This window comes from Pocillopora damicornis, chromosome 13 (genome assembly GCF_964200805.1).
Source record: "Pocillopora damicornis chromosome 13, jaPocDami1.2, whole genome shotgun sequence".
Classification (NCBI taxonomy): Eukaryota; Metazoa; Cnidaria; class Anthozoa; order Scleractinia; family Pocilloporidae; genus Pocillopora; species Pocillopora damicornis.
The window spans coordinates 10,152,446-10,173,218 of NC_142682.1; the positions used below are offsets into that span (position 1 = coordinate 10,152,446).

A 20,773-nucleotide genomic window follows, 5' to 3' on the forward strand; every position below is an offset into this window, starting at 1 on the left:
CAAGCCTGTTTCGTGAATCGCTTCACTCTTCAGGGAATTAAACCCCTGAAGAGTGAAGCGATTCACGAAACAGGCTTGTCGGGAAATGTAGTTGCGTCCTTTTTTCCTCTCATAATATTTATTCTGCTCTGCTTCAACATATATATGTATATATATATATACATACATATATATACATATATGGACAAATGTATGTCTCTATAAGTATATATACAAAGACAATCATTCCCCTTAGTGGTGATGAAAGTGGTTGATATTGATTGGGCCACTTGGCTGATTGGCATGTGCATTTTTCATGTTACATGAGTACAAAGTTGTGACACAAGTGCAAATTACAAATTGCACACCCTGTCAAAAAGTCAGCTGTCTATTTTCTGTAATACTTTTTTGATGTAAATTATTTGTAAATTAAAACAATTTCTCGTGCAATTTTGTGTAAATAAGCCAAAAAATCTTACTCATGCTTAAAAATTCTACCTATTGTGACATTGTGCAAATACCTCCAGCAGCTGGAGAATCCAGCAAATTACTACCAAAAAATGGATTGACAAGAAAGTCATTAATTCACTAGTGAAGATTTATTCCAAGTTGCATGCAAAATCGTGTGATTACCTTGCAAATTTGCACCCCACCCCGTTAATTTACCATTATGAGTGCTGTGTTATTTTGGAACATCCTTTGTGACATCAATATTTTTTAGGAAGGAAAATGCCCTAAGTTTTTGAGACAGCTTGGGTTTATAACAGGTAAGGGACTGTTTGCACAATGCCAAAACTGTCTAGAAGTAACCACAGGTAGTTTCATGTAAAGTAAATCACTTTAATCACGAAAATGTATCTTAAGGACCGATTTTGCTACAGTATGCAGCTGTCATTAAAACTTTTAGTTCCACAAAAACTATTGAATTCATTGACATTACACATTTTATTGATGTTAAGTGAGGTACTCATATTTGACATGTATATCAGTCCTCCAATCAACTAAGTAAATGTATGAATGAGCTATTCTTTACAACTCAGTAACAGGTTATCAGTGTTTGCTCTGTATCTATTCTCAATATTTCTCAGAAAAAAAAAGACATTTAACACTAATACTACATTTAATAAAAGATCACGAGGGCAACAACAAGGAAGTTCATAAACTCCTGATGAAATCACCATTGCTCTGATACAAGAACTGAACACATGACTCTTAACTAAGACACACCTCTACATAAAAAATCCTGACCTAGATATATTTCATAAGCATTAAATACCATATTTTTGTAATAGGATTTTGCAATTTGTCTGCATCATATCTTCCTGGTTGTTAGGCATACTGCAGGGTAGTTTTTCTCCTGATCAGATCCCATTCTGGATCCTGGCACACTGGAGACAATGTGCCAGCTATGCTGTGATCAGATCAGGTGTAATAAAAGTGGATGGTCACTCAGGTTTTGCAGTTCCATGAGCTGAGTCAAGCACTTGAGCTAATAGAGAGTTCAGTCTGCTCACCATGCTCCTTGGGTCATCAAGTAGTCCTGCAGATATCATTGCATTGTCCAACAGCTGCAAGAAAACATTCAACTGATTACAATACCATAAATAGTAGTGTTACTTTCATCATGCATATGGAGCAAGACTATGTCCTTGCCGGTCACTTCACTTTCCAAATTTTCTGTATCAGTTTTTTGAGTCATCAACAACATCTTTAGACTAGCCTGCAAGCAGGCCCTCGGTATTAGCGCTTTGGCATGAGCAACAAGCAATGCAAGCTGACGAGAAGTCTGTAAGGGGTCTAGCACTCATTATTAGTGCCAGATGCCTGGCAAAACTCTAATAATGAGGGCCTGTTTGCAGGCTAATTTTTTTTACCAACAACAGAAATAAACACCACAATAACAGGATAGAGCCCCACCCACCTGATGAACAACCATAACAGCTAGATCTAAATTCACTGACCGAACTTCTTGCAGTTGTTTGATTAATTCATGGCTGCAGGACAAAATATTTTAGAGAATCACAGCAATGGGTGACACTAGATAAGTTGAGCAATATAACACAATAAAATCATGTTCATACAAAACATCAGTATCTTTACTTTGTTCCTCTGTTTTTAAATTATAATGGATAGGAAGCCTCACAAGTGCTAGAGACCTTTTGAAACAGTTCTTCCGGTATCCAGTCAACTCGCCGACGGACCAACTCGCCGACGCCAACTCGCCGACGTATAAAATCGAGTAGAGACGTCGGCGAGTTGGTCCTCAATCCAATACAACTTATTAGAAGTTAAACATACAGAAAAGTAAATGATATTTAGTAAAAAAAAAAACACTGGTGAACATTTGTGAACATCAAACAGAAGCTTGAACATTGGTGAACATCACCAATGACTATAACAACTTAAGACGCAAACGAGTTATTGTGCGACAACAACACCGTAAAGACTCATCATGTCAATCGCTCAGATTTTTTAAAGAAAACTTGGCTTTCTAGATCTTTGTGTCTTTGTGTCTTTATTGTTCAAAAGATAAAATTACATATCTTATGTTACATTAAAAAGAAAAAGGATGTAAATAAGCTTAGGTGTATCTAAGTAAGATAAGTATATACGTGGAAACAAATACAAAAGTCTAATACAGGAAGTACACTTTTACAAAGCTACATTGTACTTAAAAACAATTCTATTTAAAAATGTATTCTTAAAACGGTTTGTGCGAATGGCGGGCATGACAGGGGCTTTATTTCTCAAATTATACCTCGTGATCTTGGTCTCAGGGAAGTAGGCTCTAAGAGGATGGCTCAGGATAGTTGAAACCTTGCGACAAATTTTGTGATCTTGCGTTTTAAGTAAGTCATCTATCACTAATTTCTTAGATATGTAACTACGTTTAAAACAACGATCTAAAAACTGCTGGGCTATAGTTAGCTCTGACTCAGAGGCCCCATACACAGAAAGAGCATAAGTAATATTAGGTAGGACAATGGAATTAAATAAAACATCTACTTCTGCTTGGCTACATCCTTCTTTGCGGAGGCATCTGATAACGTATAAACATTTATTAGCTTTACCTAACTTTTCTTTTAGGTGAGTACTGAATTTGCAGTTCGGCTGAAACGTGAGACCAAGAATGGTTATTGTACTAGTCTGAGGTATGCCAAAAATACTTTTGTAGGCCTCAGCAGTGTGACCTTTTTTATACATAACAAGCTCTTTACATTTAGTAGAATTTGAATTCATTCTATTTTGGCTTGCCCACTGTAAAAACTGATTTATTAAGTCTACAGAGTGATCTTTATAATAATATACCGGAGCAATAATCGTACAGTCATCAGCGTATTTGAAACCAAGTGTCTCGTTTCCTAATTTAATTTCCAGATCGTTAAGAAATATATTGAACAAATAAGGTCCTGAAACACTACCCTGGGTTGTGCCCTTGTTAACTGTTTTCCAATTACAGACATGATTCCCGAAAATAACTCTTTGTTTTCTATCTCGCAAAAAACCTAACCACCAGTTTATGATATACGGGTTAAGTGGTAGACTCTTAAGTTTCTCAGCAAGGAGTTGATGGCTCACAGAGTCAAAGGCCTTACTGAAATCCATCGCGAACATCCGCACTGCCTTGCACTTGGGATCATCAAGAAACTTGCAGATCTTATTCTGTATAAGTAGCAAAGCATCTGTGCAGCTCCCTCCTTCTCTATACGCGAATTGACTATTCAACAGCTGTTCTTCTACCGGCCTTTGGGCGTGAATCTTATAGACTGCCTTTTCCAGGGCTCTTGCTATTACAGGGGTTACGTTGATCCCCCGGAAGTCCCCTCTTGCCACTGGAACATCAACTTTTGGCAGTGGGTTTATACTTGCCCTTTTCCACGATCTAGGCCACTGGTGCGTAGCGAGAGACAAATTCCATAGCTTAGTAATGATTGGAGTGAAGATCTCCGCATGGTCTTTCCACACCCAATACGGAATTTGGTCAGGACCAGTTGCAGTCTTCTTTAGAGTACTCAGTGAGTTCCATACATATCGTTCACTAATTTCCGGGACTTTCACCTCAGGACCAATTTCAAGTAACGCGGGCTCAACGTAATCGCCATCCGTACACAGGTCACCGAAATACTCGTTCAAATCTTGAGCGGACTCTCTATCCAGCGAAACGTTTGTGGACCGCCGGCGTTGAGATATCAAGTCTACGTTTTTCCACCATTCTCTGCTCCCCATTATGCCCTCCAGAAGCATCCTTCTGTTTTCGCCAATAACCTTCAACACATTTCTATTAAGCTCTCTATGCTTATTGGTGCGCAAAACAGAGATGCGAGACTTGCTACGTAGCATGTATTTAACTAGCGGTGTCATCCAACTTGGATCACGGGACGAAAGGGAAACCGTTCTTTAGTAAAAAGCAATTCTTTCTATTTGCAACAAAGTTTATAAAGATATCAAGGCGAATAAAGCGAAGTAAACATCGCCAATGACTATATCCGCTTCAGACGCGAACGAGATAACTCGTTCGCGTCTGTAGCAGTTAGAGTCATTGGTGATGTTTACTTCGCTTTATTCGCCTTGAGATCTTTATGAACTTTGTTGCAAACAGAAAGAATTGCTTTTTACTAAAGATCTTGTCTAGAGAGCCAAGTTTTCTTTAAAAAATCTGAGCGATTGACATGATGAGTCTTTACGGCGTTGTTGTTGCACAATTTATCTCGTTCGCGTCTTAAGCTGTTATAGTCATTGGTGATGTTCACCAATGTTTAAGCTTCTGTCTGATGTTCACCAATGTTCACCAGTGTGTTTTACTAAATATCGTTTACTTTTCTGTATGTTTAACTTCTAATAAGTTGTATTGGATTGAGGACCAACTCGCCGACGTCTCTACTCGATTTTATACGTCGGCGAGTTGACCGTAATTCGTTCTTCCAGTAACCCTTTTTTTCGTTAGCTCAATATTGTTTTCCAGAATTGAAAATAACAGTTTTAAATAAGCTAACAAACAGCTTTGTGTGCTAATCAAAATTTTGATCAAAGTAATAAACTAGCACACTATGTAAGGAGGATGCTATAGTAAAAATGGTATGTTGAAGCCAGAGAATGAAACCATGCCTCAATTTAAAAGTATTTCCTCTGCCATGGCTTGTAAGTGGGAGCTAAAATCATCAAAAAAGGTGGCAGCCTAAGTCAAATTTTTAGCCCATTTGAAGACTGTTTTCATAGGGGTAATGGAACTATTAAGGATCTCAAACCACAGTAGGTGGTAACTTTATTAATGTCCTTTCTTGTGGCAGAAGAAAAAAGTTATTTGATTACATATACTGGAGAGCAATTCTCATGGGAAATAGACATGTTCAACATCACTGGCACATTCTGTGGCTTCGTCAAAACGCATTTTATAGTCAACACTTTGAAATCAGTGCCACTATCATAACTTTATCATAACTTTGTATCACCTCATTTGAATAACGATTTGACATATATGATGTGAAGACAACTTTAATCAAGTGTAGGAAGTCACATATATGGGCACACATACAGGTAAAAGTATCAACTTTGGCTTAGTTACACACCTAGGATTTATCTCCAATGTGGGTTGAAAAAAGTGGTACTTGGTATTGTCAATATCCTGGTGTTGCTGTGCTCTCATAACTTTGAGCCAATGTTTAGCTGCCACCATGTCAGGCACAGTGACCATCACAGGATGACTGGTCTTACTAAGATGTTTGGATACCTGTCCGTGCATTAAACACACCTGATTAACACCTTGAATGAAAGTGATAACTTCTTATCTACAAAATAATCAAGGATGAAAGAAAATGGAACTGCATTGTGTTCTCCCATCCATTTACATTATGCTGACACACCCTCATGAAGAAAAGGGTTGGTGAAATTTTGAAACTCACAGTTATTTTTTGACTCAAGCAACAAAAAGCACAAAATACCTAGCTTTTCATGAAGAGGCAGAATGATTTAAAATGCACAAATGTGTAATTTTAGTTGAGATGTGTGTTAAATTATTAATATTAATAACTTATTTAGTGAATCAGTTGTTGAATTCTTACTTCAGCTTCTACATAAGACTGATATAGCGTGAAAGTGCTTGAGTTATGAATCTAAAATGTTGTATAATTTAACCCCTTGCCCTATGTGGCAGTGCCTACACAAATTTACCCTCCATCATCAGGTAAGTAAGTACTTGTTCTTGACAAAAACATCCTTACCCCTCCAAAGAAGCATGTTATAATGCTCATTTAATCCAGTACTGATAATTTCAAATTTTGCACTGAGATGTTTGGCTTAGAGTTGATACTTTAAACTTTTTTTCTCTTAACAAAAGAGCATAATCCCCTAAAACAAACAAAAAGACCATAAAAGATGCCTTCTTAAGCCCTATTATTAGACCAGAATCTAACCCAAAGTTTGGTATGGTTGGTGACAGCAAGTGACCTTTTGACAATTTAAGTAAAGTGCTCTAAACTTCTTCTAGCTGGTATTAAGCAATTCAATCTTATTATCGCATAGCATTATAAAAAAAAGCTTATGCAGGGACCTCTTCACTTTTCACAATCTCTTAAGAATGTTGTCATTTTGGTTGATTTAAGGGCTGCTTTACTAAAGCACCTTCTATAATTTCAAAACAATGACTTAGGCCACATTAAAAAATTCAAACCTTAACTACAGGGACTTTTTCCTTTCCCAAGATTATACTGATCCAGTCTGCCAAGTCTTTAGCTTGCTCATCTGATAGAGAATCTGGAGAAAAGATTATATCCATGTAACTAGTCAGATAATAACCATTGGCTAATTTTAAAGCAGAGCTCTCCCAACTGACTGTCGGAAGTGTATGCCTCTCTTATGATTAAAGGGGAATAACAAATATTCTTAGTAACCCAAGTTATATCTGAACATCAAAACTTCCATTCAATTTGAAAATCCATGCATCAAATTTATAATCACCACACACTTGTTGAATACAACCACACACAATGTCAGAGTTTGAAAATCTCTACAATCACATTCATTTAGCAATATGTTATTATGGTATTATACATGTGTAAAACTATTGTCAATAGGTGTGATATCCATTCTACTTTATGATATGAAAGAAGCATTTGAAAATTAGCTGAGAGCTTTATGATACCAGAATTGAGCCAGTCACACTAAGTTGGTTGAAATACAAACCAGATGTGTTGTCTGCATCAATTGTGTCAGTTGATATTGACGATTTTACTTCTCTATCAACTGAAAAGTAATTCTCTGCAGCTATGATTTTCTTCCCATGAAATTCACTAAGGTAATGCAAAGTTACATCATCTTGTTCATTATAGGTAAACAATACCTAACAGGAAAACATAATAACAGTCATTGTGTTGTGTTAGCTCACCAAATACTCAAGCCACACCACAAAAATGGATATATGTTAACAAATATTTTGTTAATTATAAGATACAATACCACCTCATACAAAAAACCAACAACAGCAACAACTCAAATTTTTAAAATTTATAATTACATGAGAACAGAGAAGCCACAAAAAAGAAAAATGCAAAGACACTTGCTAGTTACTCATAAAAAGGTAGGAATTTCAAGAGCATTGTTGTATAGAAATATACATAATGGCTTTGCTGCAGAGATACCACATCAGTAAAATTCTACCATGTGCAAGACCTACAAAATTGCCATGAAAACATTGCAAGACAAGGTCACACCTCCTCAGGCATAGTAAAAGGTTGTTACATTATGTAGAAAAAAAGTGGGATACATTGGGAAAAAACATACCTAGTAAAAGTGTATGTGCATGTTAACGCATCATAAAACCCACCTCAACGTCATCCTTTTTAAGTGCTTCATAGTATGGGGATGTCTCTGCAAGCTCACGACTGAAAATTAGGAAAACAATGATGACAACTACTATGATATGAAACAATTGAATACTTCATCCTTATTACTAAAGTTACATGCAAACTCTTTTAATGGAATGTTAAATGAATTTGACATATTCCAAAAATCACTGAGGTGCGGTCTCACAAACAAAGACAATGCTATCTATATCATGGCCTGGAAATCCAGTAAAGAAATGATGCCGTAAAGTTTGGATCAGGTTTGTTATAATGTTTACAATCAGTCATGGTAAGTTTCCAAAGTGTTTGTGTCCTGTATGATCATGAACTGGTTTCATTCATTAGCAACAGAATCAAAAAATGAATGCTTGAAAACAAAAAAATGCCTATTAACAACTAATAATACAAATAGTGATATGATGTGACTCTACATGAAAAGCTCTCTGCATGACATTCTTTATCGCACTTTGCTATGGTGTCCAATTAAATTAACAATTAAGTGGTTTCAAAATCAAAGTAAGGTAATTGAAGTAAAATTTTGTAAACCCCATACTGCTAATGACCATGCCAAAAGTAACAGTGAGATTACTGTAGCAGAGAACCATAATTACCAAATAAGTTAATCAATAAACTTGTAAAATTATTTCTATAAGACTATGAACAAAAATATACCAGATGAAAGTGTTGATTGAGCTTGGTTTAGCATTAAATTTACAACAGGCACCATTAAGACCACTTTACCATTCCAAAGGGACTCAATACAGGCACCAATATGAATGCAGTTTTATTACAGTCAATTTTTGTTTTGTTTTCAATATACAAAGAGGTAAAAAAAGGTTGCAGTGTTTAGATGGAATTGGATCACCTTACCTTGGGGCACACAAGTAGTATATATATTGCTGGGTTTGTTTCATGCGTGATACATATAGAGAAAGTGAGGTTAACTCCCCAGCCTTTTCCTGTGATGATTCAAATAACAAAAGCTTGGCTATGTCTTGTTTTTCATCTTCATTGTTACTGCTCACTATTCCCTCCCGAAAGAAAGTACCACAATCCTTGAAAAAGTTTTCAAACTTCACTCTGTCCTTCTTTTGTTGCTGCTGAAGAAACTTGACAATACGAGATTGTAAAACTTGGCTGAGTTTTGTAATAAGAGCACTATCTTGGAGAAGTTCTCTACTGAGGTTAAGTGGTATATCTTCACTATCAACCACTCCCTTTACAAACCGCAACCAGTTTGGCAAAACCCCCTGTGCCTTGGATTGAATAAGAACCTTTCGACTGTACAGAGATACACCATATTCTGTATTAGCCATTGTGAACAGCTGTGGAACAGTTTCTGGAATGTAAAATATACTACGAATATTCAAAGGAGCATCTGTCTTGTAGTGGAGCGTGTATCTTGGCCTATCGTGACTCTTGGCAATAAACTGATAAAACTCCTGTAAACAGAAATTTTGTGCTTTACACAAACTACTTAACAATATAAAACTATTCACTGCTTGCAATGACTATGTGCAACATCCTTTGCAGAAAGTAATGTAGGAAAAAGGGGTTGTAAGCAAAAGATGTAAAAATGTAAAAATCATAATAAAAAGTTGAAACTTTTGCAAATTTTTGTAGATCTACAATACTCTGATCACAAATCATGAATGGGTGAGATCAAATTGATGTTGTTCTTGATTTATGTACTTATTCTGGGAAGTAAACTGCATATCATGTGATCTGGCTGTAAGAGAGACATATACTACATTCTTTTCACTAAATGAAGATACAGTGAGTTTTCTAATTTTGCTGACTGCGACAGCTACATAACCATATTTAATTTAGAAGTTGCAATCAGAATTTGGGAGCCCATTCTATTTGACACATTTAACAATAAATCATCAAGTGAATGTAAAATGTCATTTCTTTTACAAACCTCATGTTCTTGAGAGCTTATAGCATTTGGATCCAACATCCACAAAGGCTGAAGAAGAGAAAACAGAAAAAAACATAGCAAATCAACTCAATATACTTTTTTATTACCTCAAGGATGGGATACATAGATGACAGCACTCTTAGGAAGTGATTCAAATGCCATCATGTATGAATAGCCTTTTACTGAAATATGGGTTCATGCTCACACAACCCACCATAAATGGAAGTAAATTTTATTATTAATAAGAAAAAGTGATTACAATTACAACTAAGCGTGCCAGAGACTTGGTGATACCTTTATATTTAATCAAAAGCTTCTTGGAACCACCTCACTGTATCTTAATTACTCAATTATCTGGTGAGAACATCACCTTCCCATAAATTAAAGCTTTAGCTGTAGCACTAAAAGTGAACCATGGGCCTAATAACAACTGACAGAAAATGAGGTTTCAAGATACATGTACACCTACATGTACCTAACAATACATGTACACATGCACATAAAATTTAAGCACACTCATTGACTGAAAACAAGTCAATCCAAAACAGTGCAGAAAGTTAAATTTGAGTGCAGGAAGTTAAAAATTAAATTGATTGAATTGATTACTAAGTTGCAAAAGCACAACAAAAAAATGGCAGACAGGTGAGTAGAAAGTAGTGACTTTTAATTCAGAGTTCATGGGAGAAAACACCTAACAAAGGAAAAACTGGCAAGAAGTCTGCCTTCTACAGACAGACATGAGGGTATGAGCTGGAGGTCCTGACTTTGATTCCACATTTGGTATGAAAGATGTGGAAGGTTATGAGTGTGATAGCTTTTGTGCGATGGTTACTGCTGTTGACCGACACCCAACAGAGAAAGAATACAAACGCTCAATCATTCTTGAGAAAGGTTTTAAAAGTTGGCAGCAAATTCTTAAGGAAAAAGCTAGACTACTGTATTTACTCGTGTATAAGTCGATCTTTTAGGACCAAAAACTCAGCCCAAAAAAAACCCTCGACTTAAACACGAGTCATACACAAAGACCTGACCCAAGCAGCCCAAGAAATTAGCATAACAATTGCCTGAAGTCCGCAAGGAAAATCGAGATTATAAAACCAGTACGAATTGTGTTCGAGTTTCGTCACTTTTCAGCGCATTCTTCGTCCACAAAAAGAGTTTGAAATAATATATTTTGAGTGGCTTAACACAAAGCTACTAGAACTGATTTATACTGCGTCTTTGGGTTGTAGAACAGACATTTTTTCTCACAGCTTTGCAGTTGTTTGCAGTACTGAACTTTTGATTTCTTCGAATGATTCCAGTAGCTTAGTAACCTGGCAAATGTCGTTGTCTCGCGCGGTCTTGCTTGTTGCGCGCGATCCTTCGAAGCTATTCGGTGTTCCTTCGGTTTACTAAAATTAATCTCCTTTCAAACTCAACATTAAGATAAAGGTTTGTTAAAATGCAAGAAGATTTCATTCTGAAGTTGCTCCCATTTTAGCCAAATGGGAGGGAGCAACTTCAGAATACCCCGCAACTTATTTACATGTCATTGAATAAGAATAGCGTCTATTGTGTTATGCCTCGATCTGAATACCCCGCAACTCATTTACATGTGTCGGGAGGCTTTGAAGATCGAGGCATAACACAATAGACGCTATTCTTATTCAATGACATGTAAATAAGTTGCGGGGTATTCTGAAGTTGCTCCTTTCATTTTCAATGTGGTTTACAAAATATGATAAAATACTTCTCCGATAAATCGAAGTGTTCGTGTGTGCTTAAATCGTGGTGATATAAATAATTGCTGATAAACTTCAAAGAACTTGGTTACATTTTGCTCTGCAGTTTTTTAATTCCCCGTGTTTTCAATACATTCCCAGAAATGAGAGATTAACTTTTGGGAAATTTCTATCTGTCTGAATTTTACTTCTTTGACTAGAAATGATGAAAAACCCGATTTTTTAACTTAAAAATGGGGGTCGACTTATACACGAGTTCGACTTGTACACGAGTAAATACCGTACTCCAGCAACAAGGCAAAGGTACGCAGTGTAACTGGTGAGCCATGGCATGAAATAGAGACAACTAAAAGGAAAACAGCTCTAATCATATTTTCCTGGTATATTAATCACTAGGAATTGCATGATTTCGAGCGCAATTTGGGATAAATCAGCATCCCTCACAAGCTCGTGCAATATGGTTAGTCTTTGGAAAATCTACTCATGCTGATTTATCTCAAATTGCATTCTAAATAATGTGATTACCTCTACATATTACATCCCTTACTATCATAAACGAAAAAATAGAGTTACTAAAACAAAATGAAAGAAAAAACCAAATAATTTCAACATACCTGAATTGTATTGATGCATGTGCCATCCAAATATATAGGGAAACCCACAAAGTTGCTATACTTTTTTATAATATCTGTGAGAGGAAATGATAAGCATTGATATATACAATATCCTGTGCATGAATTTTGTGCATGGTCATAGATTTCAAATTTGGCATATCATTTGACTGCTGTGCTGCAACTAACAACAAAAAACACCTCCATGTAAGTCTTGAATAGTGTATTATTTTAAAACTATTTTTAACATCATTAGCGCCTCATGCTTTTTTCAAGAATGTCATTAAAAACAAGATTGCTCACTGTGAAGAGTTTAGCACACCAACCTTCAACTGTTGTTTTGATTGAAAACTTTTTAAAATCATCCTTGAGATGCATGACCACTTTTGTGCCTTGAGTTACATTCCCTGCCTCAGCAATCTCAAATGAACCAGACCTGAAAACTCAAATAACGAATTGTTACATATGTTTTCACATAAACTGGACTAATGAATAAGTTGCCAGTAACTGGATCCTAGTGTTTGTGCAAAGATTTTTGGGATTGCCACAGGGGAAAACATTGCAAGTTGTTAGATGGAAGTATGGAGTGAAAGTTGCCTGAAAGTCATCCTGCCCAAAGTCATGTTGCCCCCAAAAAAGGCAAGTTGCCCAAGCAAACAAATACTTAAAAGATCAGATAAGCAAAAATACTTCATTAGCTATTAAGAAGATTATGCATTGGATAAAATTTCAACAAGAAGACCACTAAAAGCTTTCTCCCACTTGACACATGGACCAATCCGTACCAATTATTTGGTTAAGTTTATTTTTTAGTTAGGAGTTAGTTCACTGAAGGATCACTTTAGGATTTATCTCACTAGTTTTGCAATTAGTTTGTTAGGGGTAGTTGTCGCTAGTTAAACACTTTTCTACTATGCTATCATAGGTTGAATTACATAAATACTGTTTATGTTGGTTACATCTGTCTCCCTTAAAATGTTTTTCAATTAGAGTTCTTGGGGAACTTGAACATTTGTGTTTAAAGAGAAATTTAAAGGTTTGATTGAAGGATTAATAACAAAAGTAAATACACCAAAAAGGTTTTTAAATTGATTGGTACCTTCAGCACTTTCTAAAAAGTGCCACTTTGGGTGTTTACAAGTGTTAAAATAAAATTTGGGTAACTTGACTAAAATTTTGGATGACACGACATCAGGTGAAATGACTTCTGGGCGACTTGACCATAAACCATATCATAATGATATTTAATGCTCAAGCACACCATGTATTATCAAGCCAAGAATAAAGATAGAAGTAGACTTCTGTAAATAAAACTGACAGATGTAAACAAAACTGAAAAGGCTTTACTGAGTTATTTCTTGGCCATTTATAGCTAATATTTCTACGCTGTAGATCATTACAAAATGTCAATTTCACCATAACACTTGCTAGATATAGCTAGATTTTATTAAATTTTTCAAGGTTGTGGAAAAAAAAACCTTGTGCTTCCCTCCCATCAACATTACCCAAATCCATCTCTGATAAAACAGATATCTCACCAAATTTGTTTTCTTGGACGTCAAAACTACCTTTTACTATCCTTCTTTTAAGCAAGTTGAAATGTTTGCCCCATGGCGATCCCAGAAATCTTTGCAGAAACACAAGGATCTGATTACTGGCAACTCATTCATTAAAAGCTTGGTGTGTTTTATCCTATTTACATGAATACATACAAGGTTTCATGCCACATCCATTCTTAATCTCTTTACAAGAGACTCTTTAACATTTTCCATACATGAAACAATTGGGAATGACATAAATTTCACAATGATTTTGTTTAATTCCCAAAGAAAGAAATAGTAAAAAAAAAAGTTGTGTTTAATTAAAAAAATCTGTTTAACTTGACAGCATTATTGTGCAATACACAATAATTATACCTTTTGCATCAACAGAATAAACTTAGTGAAGCAGTAGGTAACTACTTCTGGATCATTGTACATGGTCCAATGGAGACAAACAAAGGGAGAAAAATGATTAATAGGATAAGTGATAAAATGATTAAAAGGGTTGAAGTCCCATGCAATTTTTGACATATCAGTTAAATCTAATGGATGGGAAAATATGACTACAGAAATGGAATTTGATTGAGAGCAAAAATTGGAGTGTCTATCATTAATATTTTGTTACCCATTGGAAGTCCATAAGAATCCTTTACTGTCAGGAGAAAAAGAACGAGTGAACACATCAACTCTGTCAGCCACCATGAATGAAGAATAGAAGCCCACACCAAACTGTCCAATGATGCTTTTTCCCCGTGAATCTCCTTGTCCCAGTTTACCCAGTTCCTCAAGGAAAGCTTTGGATCCAGACCTAGCAATAGTACCCAAATTATCTAACAATTCTTCTTTTGTCATTCCTATGCCATGATCCTGGATTGTCAGAGTTCTTTTATCTTGATCTGTTGCAATGTTTATTTCAAGAGGAAGTTCATTTTCCAATACACCTTTTCCAGTCAAGAACTGGTATTGCAGTTTTTCCAGTGCATCAGATGCATTGGAAATCATTTCGCGAATAAAAACCTATGGTGAATAAAAATTGCTATGGATATAGTTTATGATCAATTAAGAGAACATAGGCAAATGATGCTCAGGTAAGGTGTGAGCCTTTTTTTAAGGAGGGTAAAGGTGTTTGTGTAATGGTCACTGTTACATCTTTGTCCTGTGTCAATGACAGAAGGCAGAGCAAGACGTGAAAACACTCCACCAGGTTAAGAAATATAGTAAATGGTTTGAACCCGGGGGTAGCATGTAATATTGTAGTTTGATGTCGTGTATGAGTCGTTTGTACAACGAAGACTTCATTCAACATAACACTCACAGACCTACTACTACTACCGAAGCTAACGACAACACAACTATGACTACAGCCACTATACCATACATAAAGGGCATATCTGAGAACATCTCACGCATCCTACAACCATTCAATATAAGCATCACTCACAAACCTATTACCACACTACATCAGTTACTGACTAACATCAAAGACAGAGACGAACCGAGGAACAGACAAGGAGCAGTATATAAGATCAATTGCTCCAACTGCCACGCCTCCTGCATCAGTGAGACTGGCAGAAACCTCACAACTAGACTGACTGAACACAAACGAGTGACGAGGAAAGGCGATGTCAACAATCACATTGCTGAACATCACCGACTTACGAACCACACTATTGACTGGGACTCTGCGCAATGCCTAACCTACAGCACCAACTACCTTCAATGACTGACCCTGGAAAGCTGGTTTACTAACTTGGAACAGACTCCCCTCAACAGGTGTCAACCACTACCAGCACCATACGAACGACTCATCCACAACATTAACATTACAAACGAACCGAACAGAATGACCTAACTTCACTAACGGATCCAAACCGACCAATCACAACTGACCTACGCCACTTGAGTCTTAAAGCCAATAACATCACAGCAAAACTGACCAATCAGTGTACACAAACCGGACTAAGTACATTCGACTGACAACAACCTTTCACTTGACTCTGATGATGACTTCTGCTCAGGTTGTCGAAACGTCAGTCACCACTACTGACAACAGTCCTTCTAAGGACTACACTCACCCAGACAATCAAACTACACTATTACAGGTTAAGAAAGTAAGTTACTTATAATTTATAACCTAACATCATTGCTAGAATTTTAATCCTTGAGTAAACAGTATCCAAATGTGCCTAGGGTAAATTTATCATTTCCTCTATTAAGATTATCAAATTGCAGAGAGCGAACAAAATACATATCATTTTGTAAATTGTGTAAATCTTGTGTCAGGAAGGTTTCAGTGTATTAGTTTAAGTACCATACATGTACATTTGTACAATTATCTCTTCCATAATTTTAATTATGAAGTGCATGATTTGTAAAAGTTGTTAAAAATAAATTTGTAACAGTTGGTAATTTTCATGTAAAAGAGTGTTGTTTCTCTACACACACCTCTTTCTCTGAATAGAGTGTCTTGGCTACAATATCCAATAACTGTCTGGTTTCTGCTTGAAAGTCATGCCTTTGGGTTTCACCTAGACATGAAAACATACAATTTTTTTTTCATTAAATTTAATTTAGTAGTTCCATATGCTAAAAACTTTCCACAAAACTGTATATGTGCCTGCTCTGAGCAGAACCGGTTTTTGTTTTGATTCTGTTTGATCAAGCAATTAACGACTAAACATTTTAGCCTCTGCTACAAAACTTATGAAAGAAAAACTGGCTTACAAGCAATAAAACCCAATTGTCATTCTTAAACTAATAAGTTTATTTAGTTATTTACTTAATCAATATTTAAACATGAACATCACATTTAGCATAGCTAGTTTAAAGAGAGCCCTGCAAAAACAAAATTTGACAATACAAAGTTACGCATAAAATTGACAGACAAAAGTAAAACTCATTAGAGAAAATACATACAAAGTCTACATAACTAATTAAATCTGTTTAAAAAACTGCTTACACTCAGTTTTAAAAGTTTTAAGGCTTTCCAGCAATCTTATTGCTTTGGGCAGATTATTAAAAGTGCACCCACCATTATATCTAAAACTGCCTTGATATTTAGTGCTTTTGGCCAAAGGAAGACGAATCAAATCCCAGTGCCTGGTATTATATTTCTTAGCTTGAGTAAAATCACTCAATAGGTAGGAAGGTGCTAAGCCGTTCATAGATTTGACAACCAGCATGCATTTAAGATAGTCTCTATGAGACTGAAGGCTAGGCCAACCAAGAATACAAACAATATCTGTTTCACTCACAGCCCTATTTAAGATAATACTAGCTGTACGCCCATTAAGCTTATCAAGATACCCTTTAGATATAGCCCCACAACTATCCCATACAACTGAGCAATAGTCAAAAAGGGGGAGTATCATTGTGTTGTACAAAATGATACAGGATGACTGAGGCAAGATCTTTCGTGCTCTACGCAACATTCCTAATATAGACGAAAGTAAAGAAGCGTATCATCAACATATTGCTCAACATTAGAATATCTAACAACATGGGATATGTCATTAATATACATTATAAAGAGAAGGGGTCCTAAAGCCCCAAAGTCCTGGAGGACTCCAAAATCAACTTTTTGAGGATCTGAAACTATCCCATTAACACAAACACTTTGAGAACAATTGGTTAAGTACGAGAAAAACCATTGTCTGGCAGAGGTAGAAAAACCAAAGGACTGCACTAATTTATCTAAAAGAAGGTAGTGGTTGAGTGTCAAAAGCCTTGCTAAGATCTAAAAATACTAGTCCAGTCAACAATCCTTTTTCGATATTCTGTAAAAGGGTGTTAGTTACATGGGTCAAGCAGGTTGAAGTGCTGTGGAGAGGGCAAAAGCCAGACTGTGAAGGAGACAGCAAGTTGTTGAGCTGTAGATGGTCATAAACCATTTTGTGTATCCCTCTTTCAAGGATCTTGGAGAATACAGGCAGAACAGATATGGGTCTATAGTTAGACAGATCACTTTTACTTCCAGCCTTATGTATGGGTGTTACAAGGGTGTGCTTCCATTCATCTGATACATAGCCTTCACGTAAAGATCTGTTCATAAGCAAGGTAAGGGGCTCAGATATTGTATCTGAACCATCCTTTTGAAGTCATGCTGGTAATCCTGGGATGCCTGTTGATTTTTTCACTTTTAGAGACTTTAATTGCTTTTTAACAAACTCTGGTTCCTTCTGAGAGAGCTTGAACGATGGTGGCAAACTTGTTTGAACTGGGATGTTTTGGGATATTTTAAAGTGATTTCATATCTTCAGCCATTTATGGATGGAACAGGTTTTCAAAAAAAGTTTCTCAAATATCACTCTTCATGTTAAATTAATCAGTTCTATAAATAATACTAGACATATGTACAATACCCAGCCAATGTACCAATGACAGAATTTAAAACTGAGTCAAATTTAACTTGAGTTGATTTGTAGGTTGAGATCCAGATCAGCCTATTGGTCCATGTGGGTAACTCAAAATAAAAGTAAGAGCATGCTGAATTTTATTAGCAAGGATCAAGAAATACCACATATATCAACAAGGACCACTGAAATGCAACATTTACATGCTTAGTTTTATTTTCTCTAAAACGAGTCAGATAACAAATCAATACTAAACTATGTCTTCTTATATGGAAGCACCCATACATGTATATTCTTCCAAGCTTGTAACTATTTTTGCATGCTGAGAACCATCTAGTACATAACATGAACATTTCTTGGTCTATGACACTACAAGTAATATATATAATGCATCTGTTTTACAAAGAATTTAACCAAACAATTCAGTTATCTCTGTGAATAAATTATTACTCCTAAATTTTTACTATCCATTATTTATGATATAGTTTCAACTTACCAATAATTCTTTCATTTTCCCTTATAACATGTACAGTATCACCTTCTTCAAAATCTTCTTCCTTAGATTAAAAAAATATGATTTTGTAATGATGATTCATAATTCAGTTCACAATCTATAATACAAAACCTGAATTAAATAATAGTGTTATATAATACCATGAAAAATGCTAAACCATACATTGATGTTGTTTTTTAGCACCTTTGAAAAATTATCTTTATCAGTAGGATTTTCTGAAAAAGCTCTGCAGGAAATCTTTGGGTAGAGCCTCACATGGGGACCTCTAAACCCTAGAAAGACAATAAAAATAACAAACACTGAACAACAACAAATTTCCCTTTTCTTAAGGTTCCCTTATGCGAAAAACACTGGGTACATAGAATTATCCTTACAACAGACACTAAATGGCTGCCTGTGTAGATATAGTGTATAAAATTATTCTTCATCATGAAGAGGGCTAAGACAACATGAATGACTTCATATTTACTTGAAGTTTCACTTCCTCTGACTTCTTTTAAAGATATTGTCCGACTCAAAGTAGAATTCTCAGACTTTTCCCTGATTTTGAAGAATTTTATTTTTCCCTGACTTTTTCCTGACCTGTGGTAATTATGGTGATGCTTCTGTCAACAAAGGCAAGTAATTGAAAGTGGCATAACTGTGTTCAAGTTAAAAAATACATACAGTGTTCTACTGTCTTTTGAGCAAATTTGTTCAGGGAATGAAAGTGACACAAATGTTTTTTTGGGAAAGTTTTTCTTGTGTGTGAGGTTGATTGTATACATTTTTTAATAGTGTATATGTTAGCTGCAGAAATTTTCTTTAGTATCCAAGACATAAAAATATTAGCATGAGATCATATTGGAACAATTATAAGTGTACTAACATGGCTACTTCCCTAAACAAAAAAAAAAGTAGTGGGACCAGAAGAAAAAACAAACACTTTTGACACACCATTGCAGGAAATAACTATTGACATACAAATGTAAAAACCTTTTCCTTTTGAAATATTAAGGGTTCTTAAGTAACATCTAAATTATTAGACGTAGGGAAGTATAACATTGGTTTATCCACCAAATACCTGTCTGATAAAATAAGTCTCTCTGGATTGTTAGCTCTTACTTCCAGAGAAATACAGTTAGCTATATTATTTTGTATGTTGTAGTTCAAACTTTTCCTTGGCCTACAGGTTTTCAAACAGGTTTTCTTTGATCTTTATTCTCTACATATTTTTCATTATTACCAGATTAGAATAGTTTGAAATTTGCACATAAAAAATATGAAATAAAAGATCAAAGAGTTTAGAGTGATTGACCATATCATAAAAAATCACTAGCCTAAAACCATTAATTAAAAAGCAGAGTTCTTGAGCAACCTTCATCTAAACAAATTTGTTTGACCAGCAGAATTTGCAGAACATCCTAAGGCTCTAGAGGCCTGAGCAATTCATTTCATTGAAAAAATTATTGTATCAATCACGATTTTCAAGGTCACTGACTCTTGCATTCCTTTTTTGGTTTGGAATATATTATATTACCCCCTTTCATTCTCACATCTCATAAGTAAATCTCCCTTCTGTTTGCCATACAATTTTAATGTTAGCCAAGAGAAATTGTTCTTGAATCAATCATCAATCCCCTATTGACATGTTTCTTTTCTTTCATTACTTATTGCTTAATGTTGGACTGACATTGTTAGGAAAATTCTGTCTTGGTCACTCATAGGAGTTAAAAGGTAAGAAATACTTGAAATGAGTAAAAACGCCAAAATTTCTACTTTTTTATGGTCGCTCTTCTTAGAGAATTTTTACTAGTTTCCCTCTGATTTAATGATGGCTAAATTGTTATTCTGGAAAAAAATTTTTTTGATGATTGCTCTAAATTCAATATCCTGCATCTGAAGTGATACCCATGCCACAATCTCGAAATTGCATGTTTAAAACTTTGTAGTACCTTTGCTATTCTCTTATTCACTAAATGAGGCTCGAATTATACTGTAAGCTTACTCATCTCATCATCAATTTGTCGATTAGTAAACCGATGACGGAAAGGGGGAAGGAAAAACCCCAAACACGTGCAAATGAGTACTCATCCACCTTACCTACACAATTTTGTGATTGAACGAGCTGCAATCTGTGCTTCGGACGTTTGTTGGCAATCAGATTGCTATTTCGCGGACATATTTTGTGGAGATATCTAAAATTGAGCAAATAGAGCGGTAAATAACGAGCAGAAATGCGATTCACGTTATTTACGAAGCTAAAGGCAGCCGCCATTTCTGCTTTGGATCAAGTCCTGGACAGTTCGTTTAG

The 20,773-nt window shown here is 35.6% G+C and overlaps 1 protein-coding gene across 2 annotated transcripts; it reads right to left on the reverse strand.

Moving 5' to 3' along the window:
* Nucleotides 1-805: 805 nt before the first annotated feature.
* On the reverse strand, nt 806-20,770 carry LOC113680386 (heat shock protein 75 kDa, mitochondrial). Of its 2 annotated transcripts, XM_027197413.2 has the most exons (15): nt 20,563-20,770; nt 18,664-18,752; nt 18,463-18,523; nt 16,060-16,142; nt 14,240-14,631; nt 12,400-12,509; nt 12,077-12,150; nt 9,739-9,786; nt 8,688-9,259; nt 7,799-7,856; nt 7,159-7,315; nt 6,647-6,729; nt 5,547-5,707; nt 1,901-1,973; nt 806-1,547 (listed from the first exon to the last, which is right to left on the reverse strand). In XM_027197413.2, the coding sequence occupies exons 1-15, from the start codon at nt 20,735-20,737 to the stop codon at nt 1,425-1,427; spliced, it is 2,259 nt and encodes a 752-aa protein (XP_027053214.2). In that variant the 5' UTR covers nt 20,738-20,770; the 3' UTR covers nt 806-1,424. The 2 variants fall into 2 exon arrangements, with proteins under 2 accessions (XP_027053214.2, XP_027053215.2); XM_027197414.2 differs by lacking the exon at nt 18,664-18,752 and having other exon boundaries at nt 20,563-20,763.
* Between the last annotated feature and the right edge of the window lie 3 nt (nt 20,771-20,773).